Here is a 17442-nt window from a genome sequence, read left to right as displayed (position 1 = left end):
CAGCAACTTTTTCCTTTTCTGGCCCGGACCTCAAGCAATCTTGAATGAGAGTCCAGAGCATGAAAGTCTCCTCTGGGACCTGTAACGGCCCTTGCTTAGTATAATACACCTGTAACTCTGCACCCACTTTATGCCATACATCCAGTGTCAAAGGACCCTGTTTCGGAAACCAAGGACAAACTTCCTCAAGCAAGTCCACAAAATCATTCATTCCCTGCGAACTGAATATCATACCTTGTTCCTGAAGTATATGCTTGAGCCATCCCATAGTCCTGGGAAAAAAGAAAACTGTTAACCAATGAAGGAGAAATAACCTACAAAGCAAAAGTGAATTAAAAATCGTTAGCAAAGGTGGAAGGCAAACGTGATGTTAGCAAAGGTGGAGGTGTTTTCTTGCTCGTCCTCTGAAATCTGAAGACAGAGGGTCCTGTTGAGCGAAAGAGGTATGTATGTACCAAGCAGGGGTCGAAGGTAACATACAGCAAACAAAACGATAAGGGAGGGAGAGGACACACCTCAGTTCTAGATACATCCAAGAGTAACACAAACAGAGGTCGTCAAGGTAACATAAAACACATCCATGAAACAATAAGGTGACAACAGGTAACCATGGAGACACAAGCAAACTTAACATTCAAAGTGAGACAAACAAGTCAAAGAAAAATTTATAACTGATATCAGTAGCCAAATTTTAATTTTCAAAGTGCGCACAATATTTATTGATGTCTTTTGCACAATCATGGAACCTGGAAAAGAGTGAAATAGGTTCAAGAGCGCATCACAAGTGATTCCTGCCACAAATCACTCGTTCATTATTACCTGTAGCTCCTGCCACAAACTACCTGTAGAGCTCCTAGACTCATCATAAGCGGCTTCTGCCACAAGCCACCTGTTTAGAGTACTCCTCACAAGCTACTTCTGCCACAAATTACTTGCTTAGAGTGCTCAGGATGCCACCTCACATACCTGAGCCACCGACCTGTGCTGTCGGGAAAATAAAGACAAAGGGAGGTTCCAAAAATGCCATTTTTCACACAGAGCCATGCCAGGCTCAAAATGAGGGAAATTTGTTAAATGGTACCATCAAACCAAATTGAAACAAAATTTGTTGGGAATGGCACCCAACACAGATCTTCAAAAGGCACAGTGTAGACATCACGTGGGCATGCCAATTTTACATCCCAAAGCATCGCTGTGGACGGCCCTGGTCAGGATCCTGAACAGCCCTCAAACTGTTCCCTAGTTAGATTAATCTGCAGCGGAATTTGAATTCCCTGTCTGCTTCCATAAGACACTGCACGATCAATCTAGGTTTAGGCCACCCATTAAGGGACCCAAGGAGACTGACCCCTGAGGTGGAAGCCTTTTTAGCCAGAGAAAATCCTGCATGCTAAGGCACTAAAACATGCAAGCTGATCTCAGTTCCTTTCACAGAGTCAGAGGGTCAGTCTGAACCTGGAAAATTCTTGAGAACAGAAGTTTGTGAGAACTATCATGAGTCTGAGCAGAAAGGACCAGTTTCTGCCCAGAGTCAGCTTCTCACATTTTCAGCCTATCCTACATAAGTTTGAAACGACAAGCAAGAGACATCAGGCAGAAAACATCTTTAACAGGACAGTCCATTTTTAATATCTAGGTCTGATTTTCTGCGCCAGAATTTAAAGTTAACCGTCTGTGTCTGTTTTCTCCCTGAACTCTGAACGCCGGGAACCGGGTAAGGAGGAGGAAACTCTGAATAAAAAACTCTGCAAACTTGCTCTAAGACTTTAAGCCTCACCTCCTCATGAATTTCATAAAGATTAATTGTCTTTCTAAATGTATGAAAAAACTGGCTTGGAAACAAGCTCCTTGGACAATATTCAGCAAACACTCTAACAAATGTCCAAGCAGCCCAGAAGTCAAGTGAAACTATTTCTCCTGTCTGAGACGCCTTTTCCACTTTTTTCCTGACTCTGTCCCATACTCTAAAATCCAAAAATCTCGTACCAAGAGCCCATAAACCAAACCCTGAAACTTGCAACCTATAACTATGAAAAATATACTGAAGGAAAGAAGGGAAAAGGACATACTTACCTAACAAAAGCATACTTACCCAAAAAACAATTTTTCCTCAAAAAATCTTTCTTGGGCAGCCTGGTGCTGGGGGTCTTCAAGCCCCACGTTGGGCGCCAATTGTTGAACGCCCCCCAAGCCCACCAGGCTTGGGTCTTCAACGAGAAAGAAACTCAGACAAAAGTCTGAAGTTATGCGAGGAATTTATTAAAGGGAAGGCAGGTACAGGTCGGAGAGAGATCTCCAGAGGGAACTCTACTGTGGGGTCCCCACAGGTCCTTTTTGTCTGACTTGGAGTTGGGGTTACCTAGGTGATTTTTACTAACAGAAACAAAAAAGTTACTATGGATACAGCACGTAGCTGCATCTTCCAGAAGATCTAATTTATCATACAGGTACATCCTGTCAGCTCTTACTGCTGAAGCAGAGAGCTCAGAAGCTCTTTAAGTGGCACTCTTCTAATTTCCAATGCTTATGTGAAGCATGGCTCCTGACAGTCAGATTCCCTGGAATTGGAGTTACAGATCGTTGTTAGCCATCATGTGGGTGCTGGGATTTGAACTCTGGTTGTCTGCAAGAACAGCCAGTGCTCTTAACCACTGAGCCATCTCTCCAGGTCCAATGTCCCACTATCTTGATTTACAGGTATGTGTTTGGATAAACTAGAAGTGACATTTGCTCTATTTAATCTTCACTCTGAGGCCTCAAGATTAAACCTTGTATCCATTTTATAGATGAGAAACTAGATGCTCAGAGACCAAAGTGACCAGTCCAATCAGAAGCAGGATTTGAACCTGCAAAGTTTATTAATGCTGTGTGGTCTCTGGGGGTGGGGGATGGACCACCCCTGATTTTTGGTGGCCTTCAAGACTGCTCCCTTCGCTAATGTCTTTGTGGCTGCTCCCCAGAGCAGAGAGAAGGTTGCCAAGAAGGTCACGCAGAGGAGCAAGGGGTTCTAGGAGAGACTCCAAGATGGCCCTGCATAGGACTGGTCAGCATTGGCCCTTGGAGGGGGAAGCTTTCAGGGGTCTTGTCTGGGGAAACGGAAGCTCAGTAACTTGAGTTCCCAGAGGTTACAAAGTGGAGACTGTCGGGGTGGGGAGCAGAAGCTGAGCAGCAATGTAAAATCTGGAGCTCCGACCCTAGAGAAGCCACACACAGTCACACCTGACCAGGGGACCCTGCACAGTTTGAAGCCAGACAGGGCAGACAGGGCCAAATCTGGGAGGGTTCTTAACAGCTCTGCACCCAGCCAGGCCTGTCCCAGTCTGACACACAGTCTCTCTAGTCAGTGGCTGCCCAGGAAGCCCAGGAAGCATCTCATGCACACCTCCTGCCACTTGCTCCTCCAGCCCTGGAAATCCAAGCTGAAGCCCAGCAGGTTCATAATGCCTCCTGTGCCTCTGCTGTCCCCTGAAACCCACCCCAGTCCTGCCCACACACTGGGTGAGCTGCCTCTTAATGCCAGTCAGTGGACTCTGATAAGTCATGCTTATTTTTCCTGTGAGGCTACCTACAGGAGCTTGCTTCCTACCTCTCTACCTGAGACTGTCCCTGCAGGGACATGGTGTCCTGACCTCCACCTCCCCCTTATAAGAGCTTGGGTATCTGTGGTATTTCCTGGAATTGTTTATCACAAGGACTTCCTCCTGATTCTGAGAAAAGTACACCCTGACCCAAAACTAGCCTTACAGTCAGGTGATCAGGGGAATGCCCAATTATCATGTGTCCTGACTCCACCTCCTTTACTGAAAAGGTATTTAAACCCTTGTCTCAAACAATAAAGAGTCCTTCCTCCCACTCCATGATGGTGTGATTGTTTGTTCAGTCCTGACGCCCTCTGCCCAGAATACTCGGAGCTTGACGTGCTAGTGCGGCATGTCCCCTCCTGCTTCTCCATGCCTGAGACTACTCCCTCCCATCTGAGACTGTCTCCTTCCACCTCCCCACCTGAGCCTGCTCCCTTCAAGTTCACCAGGTGGGACCTTGCTCTCTTCTCACTTATGGGATCTGCACATGCAGTCTCTCCACCTTGCGTATCTCCTCCTTCACGGTCCCTGTTCCTCTCCTACACACTTCCTTCTCCCTTCTCTGTGCTTTGGACCCCACACTTGGCTCTCACCAAGGGGCAGGTAGGAGTTCAGAACTGGGGGGCCCAGTCGATTTGGGGTCTCTTCTACTTACATCTTGCTCATCTGCTCTGGTTTGGTGGGCCATTCAGCCCTCACCCTCCTCTTTCCTAACTCTTATGGTCTACCTGGCCCTCCATACTGGTTAGGCCTCAGTGCTGCCCTGTCCCTGGTTGGTTCTCTTGGCCTGGCCTCACTGTCACTCAAAGCCTCGGTCCTCCCAGAAGCATTTGTCTCTGCTCAGGCTCCTCTGCTCTTTGTGCTCCCTGTACTACAGTATCCTTAACATCTTGGCCTGGGACCTTGGGCCTACTCAACCCAGGCCAGCCTCACTGTCCTCCCTCACTCCAATACAGCTGGCTGAACATCTACAGCCTCTCCATGCTCCAAGCTGCTTCCAGGTTGCCCAAATGGAAACTGAGGTATGGGGACTTATCAGTTTTCCCGCCCCAGCCTCAGCAGCCAGTCTTCACCAGTTCAGTTAGGAGATTTGAGTTGGAAGTCAGAGATCTTATGCTTTGGCAGCCAGATAAGGGAGGAGGCACAGGGCCTGGGGCAGAAAGCCAGGCCTGGGCCTGTGTGTGTGTGTGTGTGTGTGTGTGTGTGTGTGTATTATCGTCTCTTTAGGTGTGCTGGGGAGTTAGGTATGCATCCTGGGAGCTGGCTGGAGTTAATATACTGAACCATGACCAAGGATTCTGCCCTTGGCCCTGATGCTACTGCTGAGCCAGGATTAATTGGAGTCTAAGAGAGGGATCTGAGGCATTGGGGTGAGGCTGGGGTGTCAGAAGGCCCTTTGCCCTCTAGTCTTAGAGCCTGTCAGGATGGAATAGTGGGTCTATCAGGCCTATGTACATGCTACACTACAGCCTGGTGGAGGTTTCCTTGTATGTGGTGGGGTCATGTCAGCACGTCTCTATGGGTGTCTGTAGCCATAGAGAGCAGCCAGGAATGGGAACTTACCCTGGGATGGGGATGGACCTTGTTGGCACCAGTTTCTTCTGTAGTGGTAGCTGGTTCTTTTGGTGGGTTGTTCTTGGCCTTCCAAGACTGAGGATTCAGAGCTGGGCTCTATCAACAAAGAGAACCTGCAAGGTGAGTAGCAAAGTGCTTGCAGCTGCTAGTCACCCACAGAAACTCATACTGCCTGGGAGCTTTCTATCTTCCCGGTCCTACTCTGAATATTTCACCAAAATTGACCTCCTAGACACCACAGTGGGCCTTTGGCTCACATGGGCAGGGGCAGGGGGTGAAGAAGGGAGACCTAGAGCATCATCACAGCACAGGGTTCCTCAGGAACCATGTGGGTGAGAGACTCTCCCCGCCAGCTGTAACTCCTCAGAATACCATCTATATTCCAGAGACCTGGGGGTAATTTGGAGGGGCAGCAGGGTCCAGCCCTAGGGATTCTGGTCATCTTGTACCTATAGGGGAACTTCTTGGCGAATCTCTCCTGGGCATTGATCCTATGTTTCTTAAGCTGACAAGTCTTCTTGGGGGTTCTCGATTCCATCACAGAAGCAGTCAGACTGTGGCCCTCTCTGCCATGGCTAGAGGAGGCTGAAGACAAGAGGAGGCTGCTAGGGCAGGGGCAGGAACATGAGGTTGTGGCTGGTGTCTGCTGAGCTCACTCAATTTTCTCCACTCATGGAGAACATTGTCATCGCCCCAATTTTTCAGGAAGGGAAAGATGTCCCGGCAGGTCAATAGCTTTGTTTGTATCCACCTGATAAAAGTTGGGGCTGAGGTTCCAGGGTAGCCAGTCCTAGGTGACCAAGGAGGCAGCAGGGGTTCCCTGGAACCTGTGTTCATTTGCAGCATAGCTGTGTCAGCCTGCTGGCTGCTATTGCTGCTTCCCTATGGAGACCCTTCCACCATATGACCACACATCCTCAGGCATCTCTTCTGCCATCTTAGGGATCCTCACAAACTGGCTTGAAGCTGTCCTTCACAGTCACACAGGCTGCTAGAGCTCACCAGGCAGCCCAGCCTAAATCTCTAATTTGACAATTAAGGCTTGGGTCACAAAGCCCTGGAGCTGCCCCTGACCTAGGAAGTTGTAAGTAGGAGAGCTGCTATAACCCCACACCTAAGCCCAGTTGCCACACTCAACCTCTGTCAGATGGGAAGGCCCAGGTCCAGGGTCTTCTGGGAACAAGCAAACCAGCAGAACTGCAGACCATGGTACAGGTTTAAGTGACACCACAGGGGTTGATGCTGGCCACAGTCCTGGCAGCCAGGCCACCAAGGGAACCATAACCCATAATCCTCTGGGCCAGCAGGGCCCACAGGCCCATTGCAAGGTCAGAAGTCTCTGAGGTCACAATCAGTGACAGGGTAGTTGCTGACCCTAGTGGCCAGCTAGACTCCACCCCCAGCCTAGGGAGTAGCTGTGAAGAGGCACACAAGTGGCCAGGGCTGGCTGGCACCTCAGCTCTACACACTCGGGGAACTCCTACATTGATACATTTCATAGACAAAATTTGGCCCCGTTTAGGTTCTAAAAACAAAAATTGCCAGTAACTCCCAGGAGCTGCATAAAAATCCTTTTTGGCTGCAACCTCAGTCCTAGCTTTGCTTCCCTGGAAGTCAAGAGTTGCAGGGCTGAGGGCTTGGCCTTGAGACTCGGGCTCTGTACCCTGAATTCCTGTCTCCCGATCTGAGAGCCTGCCTTTCTCAGGATGTTGTTCTGTAAGGATGCATCATTAGCATGACCTTGTGGGCTGTGGGGGACATCAAGTGTGGTCAGGCATCTTGTGTGTTCAGAACACTCCTGGTGCCACATGGAGAACTGGAGAGGTTAAGACCTGCCTGGCTAGGAAGGTTTGATGAACAAGTGACAGCCTCCCTAGGTTCCGGCCAGGCTCAGGGGGACAATGTCCCTATCTGATGTTCTAGGACCTTAATCATGAGAGCAGACACAAGGCACACTTTAGGCTAGATTTCAATTTGCAGAAGGATGACTCAGCAGAAGCAGGTGCAAGAACAGGAAGATGAGGCATGGGAAGAGGCTGGACAAGAACAGCTCCCCCTCCCCTTTACATCTTCACATAAAAGACTGGCTTCCTACCAGAGCAGGAGCAGCCTTTTCTGCCTTGGGTGTCAGGAGGAGGGACCTTCCAGGTAATCTGTCTGGAGCAGTGTGAAATATGGCATCTCACAAATGCTGGGAGCAGCCTGGAGCAGGGTGCTCCAGCCCAGCACCCTGGTTCCTGTGTGGGGTGCCTGCCTTGCTATTGATGGAGAGTGGAAACAAACTGAGGAGGAGCTACCAGCAAGATGAGGTAAGAGGCCTGGAGAAGTGGCTAGCACTGTCAAGAGATGTCCAGGATATGTGCAAGGAAAGAGAAGTGGACGTTTCAGATGATTCAACCAGGGCTGTGCTGGAGCTTGAATTCCAAGCAAGCTGCTCAAATTCTCAGGCTTAAATTTAAGCTTTCCCCAGTCTCCCCCCTGTGCTAGAGGATCATGTGCTGTCTTAGACAGTGGCTTGAAATATAGCAAGAAAGCGAGGTGAGGGCACTGAGAGTTTGAATAGGAGATGGTGGATCCTCACAGGGTCCACCTTATGGGCAGTACGCATATGTCCAGTGCTCTCTTTTCTGACTTCAGGTGTGATGTCACCTCCTACTTGCAGTTCCTGCTGCCTTGACGTCCCCTCCATGGTGGACTGTACTGTGAACTGTGAACATGGCCTAGCTCCATTTGTGTTATCTACATTGCCCAGGCTGTCCTCAAACTTGTGTGCAATTTTCCTACCTTAGTCCCCACAGTACCAGGATTGTAGGCATGATCACCACCATCACTACTTCAGTTTTTCTATGGGGAATGAACCCTGGAACTTTCTTTTCCTACATCTTGCTGACACCGCACTTGGTATTTAGGGATGGAGATCCGGGCAGTAGGTATTAATGGACATTGCTTCTCTGGTCATCAAAACAAATGGAGCTGGGCCATGTATATCAGCATATCATCCAACAATTTTGATACATGCATATCCAAATCATTCCATATTTACCATCTAAGCATGGCTTCATGTCTCAGGCTACTGTGCAGTGCAGTGGGGCTTTAAACATCCTTTATTTTCTGTTTCTCTGTTCTCCAACAATACAAAGTTTGAGCTTACTACCAAGAAGCTTTTTGCTCATTGCTGAACTGTATTAGCAGTTTTAGAATTACCAAACCCTACTTCTGTAAGCAACTAATTTACCAGTGAGCATCTAGTGTTCACGTCAGGCTTCACACCTTAAAGTATCTGTAGCCTCAGATGTTCAGACAAAACATCATCTACCAGAGATGCTGAGGTCAGTTGTTTTAAAAGTTTACAAACACTGAGGCTCAACCTTTAAAAATATAAAATTCTATGGGTTTTGACAAAGAAATAGTTGTGTGCCCATTCCTCCATCAAATACAGCAGTTCCCTCCCCTTTGAACCCCATTCTTCTCATTCATCCACTTCCCCTTCCACCAACAGTCTACACTCTCGTAAGTTGTTGTCTGTCCTATAATGTCCTTGTAAGGAATGTCTTGGGAAGGGAACCAAGAAACACACAGCCTGTCTGGCTCCTTTCACTCAGTAAGATGCAGCTGAAATTCATTTGTGTTGAGTCCATCCCTAGCCTGTTCTTCTCTTGCTGCCCGGGAATCCACTACATAGCATTGCCCCTGCCTGTCCACTCCTGCACAGGAGTGCATCTTCATCCTTTTGCACTTTACAGTGATTGGAAGAATGCTGCTGTAAACACCTGTGTGCAGGGGCTGTGTGGGGTTATTACTGAACTTTGGAGTTTTCACTTCATATGCAACACTTGATCCAGAAATTCACAACACTAGAGTCACTTAAAGCCAGGATGAAGGTTTTCTTCTTTTTAGTTTTTTTTTTTTTTTTGGTCTTTTTGAGACAGGGTCTCCCTGTAGCCCCAGCTGTCCTGGAACTCACTATGTAGACCAGTCTGGCCTTGAACTCAGAGATCCACTGGCCTCTGCCTCCAAAGTGCTGGGATTAAAGGCGTGTGCCACCACGCCCAGCTAGTTTTTTGGTTTGTTTGTTTGTTTGTTTGTTTGTTTGAGACAGGGTCTCATGGAGCCCAGCTTGGCCTGGAGCTCCCTGTGTAGCCAAGGCTAGCAAAGCTAAAAACTCTCTTAAAGGCTGAGCAGCACGGAGTGGTGCTTACCTGACTCTATCTGGAGTTTCTCTGCTTTCTTTGGAGCAACTGAGAATAAGAGGCACATCATTGGAAATCCTTCAAGACGTCATTTGGACAAGTTTGTTAAATGCATTAAAGTTTGAACATTTGTATTTTAGCACTTTAAGAACATTTTCGCTTCTTACTTTCAGGGAACATTTTTTCACAGCTGGGTTAAGGTGACTGGACACATTTTTATTATGCTGAAGCACGCATAATACAACCATTTCCCATTTAAAAATTTTTTATTTATTATTTTTATTTTATGTGTATGAGTGTATTGCCTACATGTATGTGAGTGCAATGTGGTGGAGGTCAGAAGAGGGCTTTGGATTCTCCTGGAACTGGGGTTAAGGAGGGTTCGTAGCCGCCATGTGGGTGCTGGGAATCAAATCCGTGTCCTCTGCAAGAGCAGTCAGTGCTCTTAACCGCTGAGCCAGCTCTCCAGGCCCCCATTTCCCATTTTGAGCACACAGCTGAGTTCTTAAAATGGGAAATTCACATCAAATTCACATTTTTGTACCCCATAAGCATGTGTACGTGCAGCACTTTTTCATCCGGAACACAGCTCTGCCTCCACCAAGCAAGCATGCCCTGTTTTTTCCTTCTTGGTTTTAGATGGCATTCTGTTGTGTTTCTGTCAGATTGTTTTAACTACTGTAAGTAGGTTCATACAGTGTTTATTCTGTGTAACATGCTTATTTCAGTTAGCGTGGTAGCTTCAGGGATCATCTACATTGTACCATGTGCCAGAATTTTCTTCTGCTTTAAGACTGAATAATAGTCCACTGTATGTAGAGGTTGCACATTGTTTATACATTCTTATGGTTCTAGACATTTTGTGGTTTAACTTTCACTGTTGTGACTCCTGTTATTACAGGCATCATTGAGCAGATGACCAAGTTTATTTTCTCCTCATGTGATATTTATAAGTGTTTACATATCTAGTCTGGCAAAGTAGAGATAAGTGAGGGAACTGAATTGTTGAAGAGTATTATAAGTTGTCACATATTCAACAGTAGTGTGGGTAACACAGGCCATGACATTGAGAGCCACCTCCCATATCTCCCTTGAAAATACACTGCAGTGGGGGTGGGTGTTAACACACACCATGGCAGCTAGAGTCACATCCCATGTCTCCCTTGAAGACACACTGGGAAATGTGAAACCCTTATATATTCTGGCACGTGGGTGTTTCTATGTAAGCCATCCATACATATAGAAATAAATAGGTTTCACAAACCCCACACCCTTATATTTTAATTTGCAACACAGAACATATACACTGCATCAAAAGTCACAGCTCTGACACCAGAACACTGACTACTTTTAAGAGAACTTATCCATCACCAAATAGTCAGATGTTTACCGTCCTACAAATCATGGATTTCACAATGTTAATTATACGTTTTTCAGTACTGAGGATCAACAAAGGACTCACTGTGGCATAGCTATGAGCTGCAAAAATCTGGACACAATACAATATTGGATTGTCATTTGTATGTCTCAAGTAGGAGACAATGCTGTCAAAAGTGGACATCAGCACAAAGAAACTCATGAGAAGCAGAATGAAGCAGGTGGCTCTTTGCTCTGGGGATGCTATTGGGGAGAGGCTGGTGCCATGAAGAAACTGGGACTGCTTTTTATGTCTGTATAAGAAAGTCACCATGTATGCACTCGACAGGGCCATGAATCCTGTAAGGATGGCATCCCTGATGGTTAGCAGTGTGAAAAATGCATGCCCAACAGAGTGACTTATGGGTAAAAGAGAGCAAGATTCAGTGACATATGTGAGATTGGGTGAGGTGGAATTAGGGGTTGCAATGATATGTTTTAAGAGGACACTGCTAATGGATGTATAGAATACACTCATGCAAAGAAGGGAACATAGGATGAGATGTAAAGATTTACGTTTGAACTTTGCTAAACAGGAGGTTCTGGGGCTGAGGGTGATGGCCTGGAGAATGCTGATCAGGCTAGTGGTACACAGCGAGAGACTCCTAAAAAATCTGTACAAGAACATAATGAATTTACACGTGATGTCATCCCATCTCTGCCAAGGTAGAAAAATGTCTGTAGCTATGAGTCCCATGACTATCAGCATCAGCAGGTGGATTAAAGCCAAGAGCCCAATGGGCAGGTCAGTGAGTCTGGGCCTCTGCCCACGAATGGGCATGAGGATGTGGAAGAGAAGAAGGATGCTGTTGGCTGAGATCCCAATTCCAGCTTCAGAATATATGGTGTTTCTGATGCCAATGTTGTGTTTGTTGACTTTATTCATTTTACGGGTGAAAAAAGCAAATAGTAGCTGTCTGAAGAGAACAAGAAAACTCATCACAAGTACAACCTTGTTCCTCAGTCTCAGATAACATTGTGTCCTTCATGAGAACACGTTGATGCATCCCAACTCACCCTTGCTCCATTTAAACACTCAGCCCCACCTCAGGTCATCCAGAAGCCATCCCCTCTTTCTCTGTTGATCTAATACTTCTTAGTCATGGCTGGATTATGTGCCCCACTGCAAGACTTTCAATGTGTAAACTTTCTTCTACATTAAAAGGTGCCAAGTGTCATTAAAATGTTTATTTTCCTATTGCTCCATGTTTGAATTTTCCTCAGAGAAAAGCAGCATCTCACGTGGTTTTCATCGGCATCACCTTGATTCTAGGTATATAATAGCTCTACGATATTTGATCAAGTTCAGTGGGAAAGATTGCACAAAAGAGATGAGAACTTCCCCAGGACAGAGAGCCCAGGATTAGATATGCCCAGAGTCATTGTGCTTCAGTGCTCTCTCTAGTCTCTTCCTCTGTTGCAGACCTCATGCTCTTAATAGGGTTCTGCAAGATGTGCTGATAAGCATGAACTCTTAATCCAGACTGCTTCAAATTCCACAATCTCCCATTTATTCTGTGTGACCTTGAGCACTCTGAGCTCCAGTCACCTCATGTAGAACACATGGACAGTTGTTCCTGTGTCATGGAGACACTAGGTGTGAAGATGCAGTCTATGTACCCAACCTGGAAGTGTTTGTGGAACATAGTGATCTCTGTGGGGACGCTGGCTGCTGATTTTATTCTTATGCAGTTCTTTATGTGTGTGGCCTGAGAGAAGACAGTTTTTTAAATTAGTGATCAGCTCTGTCCCCACCTGAAACAGAGAAGATAAAAAATTCAAAACAGTAGAACACTGAACAATCCCTTCCCAAGCAACATGGTAGAATTTTAGGTTTGTCTTTGAATCACACTGTACTGTGCATCTCATACATATTTTAATGTCATACCAGGATAGATAGCCTCTGTGAGAAGAGCTCAGTAATCAAATATCAGCAGGAACATATTCCAGATTTTTCTTTCAGTATGTGAGATCAGAGTGATAAATAGAATTATAGTTACAGTAAATTCAGGGCCATTCTATTGTAAGGTTTTAATTAAAGAAGCATTCAACCATCCTGAAGATGTTTTCCACAGGAGTCTAAGATAACATCTTTCCTTCGAGTGAGCAGTGGTATTTCCTCACACTAAAGAGGCCCAGGCGTAAAATGTACAGTAGATTAGATGAATGATTTGGTAGGATATTTCTCATAGGATATTTATTGACTTTAAAGCATCATACACATGAATTTTGTAATAATGTAACAGTTTCTAGTTATATACTTAAAAAGGATTATCATCTGAAAAGGTGTAGTGTGGGGACCTGAAGGCCCCCCGCCTTGCAGAAGTCTGAGAGGAAGTTACTGGGGTGTGGCCTGACTTGTTTTAAAAGTCTGAAGGATACTTCCGCAGAGCTGAGGAGTGCATGGTCAGCGCATGACCATCCTTAAGATACACTGGGGGTTGGGGGTGGTGGTGGTGGGGTTTCCAGGTGCCTTTATAAGCTCTGTAACACCTGCAATAAATGAGTCCCTCCTTGACTAGGCTCTTGGTTGCATCTGATTGTCCCCAGTACTGGGGGCAGCATTGGCTGGCAAACGGTGCGCTTACTCATCCCCAATCATCACTGCACGGGGGTCGCTGGCTTGAAGCCCCCCCCCAACAGTTTAGGACAAATATACTTATTTTGTTTAGATCCCAGGGCTTGGTAATGGAAGCTATTGATGAGAAACAAAATTGTCAAAAGTTCAGCCAGGTGTGGTGGTGCCCACCTTTAATCCCAGCACTCAGGAGACAGAGGTAAGCAGATCTCTGTGAATTCAAGGCCAGCCTGGTCTACATAGTGAGTTCTAGGACAGCTGGGGCGAGAGGGAGACCCTGTCTCAAAAAGACCAGAAAAAAAAAAAAAAAATTCAAAGTTCCCAAACTTGGAGGCCCATTCCAGAACTCAGCACTAGAGGGCTGCTGAGATGGCTCAGTAGGTAAGGTACTTGCTGCCAAATCTTGATGACCCGAGTTTGATCCCTGGGACTCTCATTGTGAAAGGGAAGAACTGATTCCCAGAAGTTGTCCTCTGACTTCCACTTGTATGCTGTGGCTTTTACACCACCCCCTTCCCACCACATAAAATAAACAAAATGAAAAAACAAATCAAATCTAAGGTAGTTAGAGCATTTATAAATAGGGATTTCCCAAAATAAGAATTCTGTAGCATCATCAGGAAACAATCACTTATAAGATTAATAGACCATGTATTCTAGGTAATAAGAGTTTTAAATTCATTTTACTTAATTATTCCCATTGATTTATCATGATAAAACATATAGACTCGATTGCCGAATCTCAGACTCTGTAACAAGTCAGAAACAAAATAAAAACTAAAACAAAGAAAAGCAAACTTTAAGCTTTACAAACACATAACTTTCTAAAATTGCAAGTAGTGTGTTTTCATCATCTGTAAACCAGGGTATTGAGTTACGTTATGTTTAGTGTTATTTCAGAATCTGTAGCCCTGCAAACCTCAAATGATTTAGGAAAATCAAGATGGTACAGAGGCCAAGGTTTCATGTCATACTCATAAAACTATGACTCTAGTGGATGATAGCATTGAAATCACTGGGACAACGTTTTCTGGAGATTAAACACTATAGCAGCCTCCTTTATCCAAAAGACAGACGAAGGAAAGTGATGTAGTTTTTAGTAATCACAAGTACCAACTGGCCAGAAGAGAGACCACAGAAAACATTTCTTACATCCTGCTATCTCCAACTATTCATCACATTTTTATCAATCATATAAACCAAACATGGTATATATTTTATATAATAAATATTATAAAGAAATGTATACTAGAAACTTCCAGACTGACATCGTTTTGTGGAATGCATTCTGTGGAATATGAACCACTCAGAAAACAATCAAAAGGAATCCTCTATCTAGGTTGTCCTTTCCCAACTGTGCCTCATCAGTTTACATCTGCTTAGCAGGGCATGGTTTAGAAACTTAGGGGATAAGACAGAAGCTCTCTACTCTCAGCAGAATGAAGATACATTCCCCAGAGAAGCTGAGTGAGTGATGTGATGGTCCTAGGATAACCTATTATATAATCAGCCAAAATTTTGTTTTAAATAATGAAAAAACAAGTTGTTTCACAGAGACTTCTGTATATGAGGAAACAAGCCACTGATAAGTGATGTGGATTTTTAAAACTGGTCCCATTCAAAGAGTAGGGAAGAAGAAAAAGCCTAGTGGATGGACTGGGAAACAGAATTTTCATGGAGCAAGGAATGAGCAAGAGAAATCTGAGCATTCTTATACTAGAACTGACTGTGAAGGCTGGGGCCGCCAAGAAAGAACACCAGACCTAAAAATCCCTGTAGTGTATGGATCAAGGAAGCCTGACTTTAGACACTGTGCCATCCTGCAATGACCCAAATCACAGAGCTAGAGTCCCTGTTATCATCAAATGGCCTCAACAAGTGACAAGTGCTCAGGACAATGACCTGAAGTTGTGATCTGGAGGGAAGTAGAGAGTGGAATAGAGGAGGACACCCCTCTGCAGACCCCGGGGCAGGGTGGGTGTTTATTATCCTGGGTGTGCACTGATTGTGGGGTGAGGGAAGGTAGAAAGATGCATCTGATTCCTCCTCTGCAACATGAAGAAAGCACGCCATCTCCTGATGTCAGAGGATCAGTAAAGGTCATGATTTTGCTCAGGATTGAGCAATTGGTGTCTGTGCTTGTGTCTCTGACCGTACACAAGCTCACCTTCACCATATAGTTCTCACTGTTGTTCCCTGTTGAAGTTCACGTAAAAATGGACAGGGGAGGGGTGGTTGGAAGGTGAGACTGCTTCTGCCTCCTGCAAATGGACTCAGGATGAGGTAAAATTGGGCAGCACGCTGTTCTCTCTATGGAGCAATTCTAGCTGGAAAACTAGGAAGGCATTAGGGAAAATTGCTGATACATTAGGGGAGGTAAAGACATCACCACCCAGATGTCAGAGCTGTGCCTAGAGGTCTATGAAATAAATGAACTCCAGGAATATGATGGGCACGTGCCTGGATAATATCTGATCTAGGAAATGACAGCTGCTTCTGAAAACCAGCTTGATAACCCCACTCTTCATAAAACTGAAACAATACTACTACAATCTTGGGGTTCAGACTGGCAGCTAGAATGCTTACCAGTATTTTTAGAGATGGCTCCAGAAGCTGCAAGAGTAGAGAAAGTTCACTTTAAACAAAGAAGGAAGCCGAGGAGCTGTGTCACAGACCTGGGTGTCAACACCAGAAGGCCACAATCAGCACAGAGCACGTTTGCCTGAGGAGCTCAGTGATGAAAGGACAGTGAGGACTGGCTTCTTGTCACACAGTTCTGACTTTCCCTTCACATTATAGTCATGGGTGTTAGTAATGAGACAAATGAATGTACACCTTTACTGCTCATGACATTCATGAGAGATACAGACCAAGAAAACTCTGGACGCTAAGTAGAGAGACAGAGCAGGATGAGCAGCTGACTGAACTTTGTTCCAAACACAGTGAGATTCGGGCATCTTTATTGTCAGGTAATTGTGAGGTGTGGTTTTTCAGTGACCAGAACACAGAGAAAAGATTAGTAGACACAAATATTGTTCGCTGCCTTCTAAAGACCCTGAAATTATTTTTAATTACTCAAACTAGAGAAGTTACTTTGAGCAGTAATAGTTCTATTTCAATTTAAAAATATGACAGAAGCAAAACTAAGAATATTTAATGAAAATGTGAATTGAAAACTTACCAATTTTGTAATAGTATACGAATAAGTATTTACAATCACAAAAATATATTGTATGTGACAAGCATCGATATTGCTCTTCATTGTGTCATTTAATTCAGAAAAATTAATGTAAACCCAAAGTCATTAACATTTCCTATGAAAAGTGGCAAATTTTAGTTTGGTTTAATTTAGTTTAAATTGAGAAAATCATATCCTAAGAAGAAAATGTTGTCGTTGCCTGTGCAGAACCCAGTCCTCCGTGCTGAGCAGAACTGTTGAGCTCAGTGTCTCCTCTGCAGACAGTGAAAACCTCACTGCCAGGCCAGTGTTCCTCCTCCCACAGCCTGCCTGGGACCAACCACCTACTGTCTGCACCTTGAGTACAGAGCACTTACCCGGAAGGATGAGATAGGGACGACTCTGCACATGAGGAGAACCTGCACAGATTTAGGTAAAGGGAGTCTTTAACTTCTCTCCCTGACTATAATTTTAGTGTCTATGGAAGGTGACAAGATCACGCTGGGGAGCACGGAAAGCGACATCCCAATGGAACATTTTACCTGTCTGTTGATCTTACTCTGCTGTGCCTGGATAATGACAATCTAGGGAGCGCTGGGTTCAAACTTTTCTCTGAGCTCCCTTGACACCCCTGCAGAAAGTCTACATCCTATAGACGACCCTAACTTTTCTCATTTTAATCCTTAGTAAACTCTAATCAATTCCATACACTATGATGACACTGTTCTGGGATACAGGGCTCCTGGTGCCTCCCATGAGCTCCCTGTGGCAGCTCTTCCTGGGACAGTTCTCACATGGAGCACCTGCTTTCCATGCAGTGTCCGCTCTGTGTTCCATGATTTCTGAGATCTGTCTCAGTATTGAAGGTGAAAGAGAAATTTACAAATGAATCTTTAAAAAGTAAATGAGAAATAGAGACAACGA

The 17442-nt window shown here is 45.2% G+C and overlaps 2 protein-coding genes across 2 annotated transcripts; both read right to left on the bottom strand.

Moving 5' to 3' along the window:
* Positions 1-2905: 2905 nt before the first annotated feature.
* On the bottom strand, positions 2906-9088 carry CUNH3orf22 (chromosome unknown C3orf22 homolog). Its single transcript, XM_008828600.2, is given in 5 exon segments — positions 2906-3194; positions 5145-5209; positions 5211-5235; positions 5237-5269; positions 5606-9088. Coding segments are annotated over 5 exon segments (399 nt in total). The 5' UTR covers positions 5695-9088; the 3' UTR covers positions 2906-3007.
* Positions 9089-9755: 667 nt separating this feature from the next.
* Positions 9756-13141, bottom strand: LOC103730361 (vomeronasal type-1 receptor 54-like). The gene has a single exon (XM_029561331.1). The coding sequence runs from the start codon at positions 11700-11702 to the stop codon at positions 10725-10727; it is 978 nt and encodes a 325-aa protein (XP_029417191.1). The 5' UTR covers positions 11703-13141; the 3' UTR covers positions 9756-10724.
* Between the last annotated feature and the right edge of the window lie 4301 nt (positions 13142-17442).

This window comes from Nannospalax galili, unplaced genomic scaffold, assembly GCF_000622305.1.
Source record: "Nannospalax galili isolate Female #2095 unplaced genomic scaffold, S.galili_v1.0 scaffold332, whole genome shotgun sequence".
Taxonomy (NCBI): Eukaryota; Metazoa; Chordata; class Mammalia; order Rodentia; family Spalacidae; genus Nannospalax; species Nannospalax galili.
This window is presented reverse-complemented; position numbering and strand designations above follow the sequence as displayed.

What these genes read in the sequence shown, in the direction of transcription:
- LOC103730361 (XM_029561331.1), bottom strand. Translation starts at nt 11,702, where the DNA reads ATGAGTTTTCTTGTTCTCTTCAGACAGCTACTATTTGCTTTTTTCACC.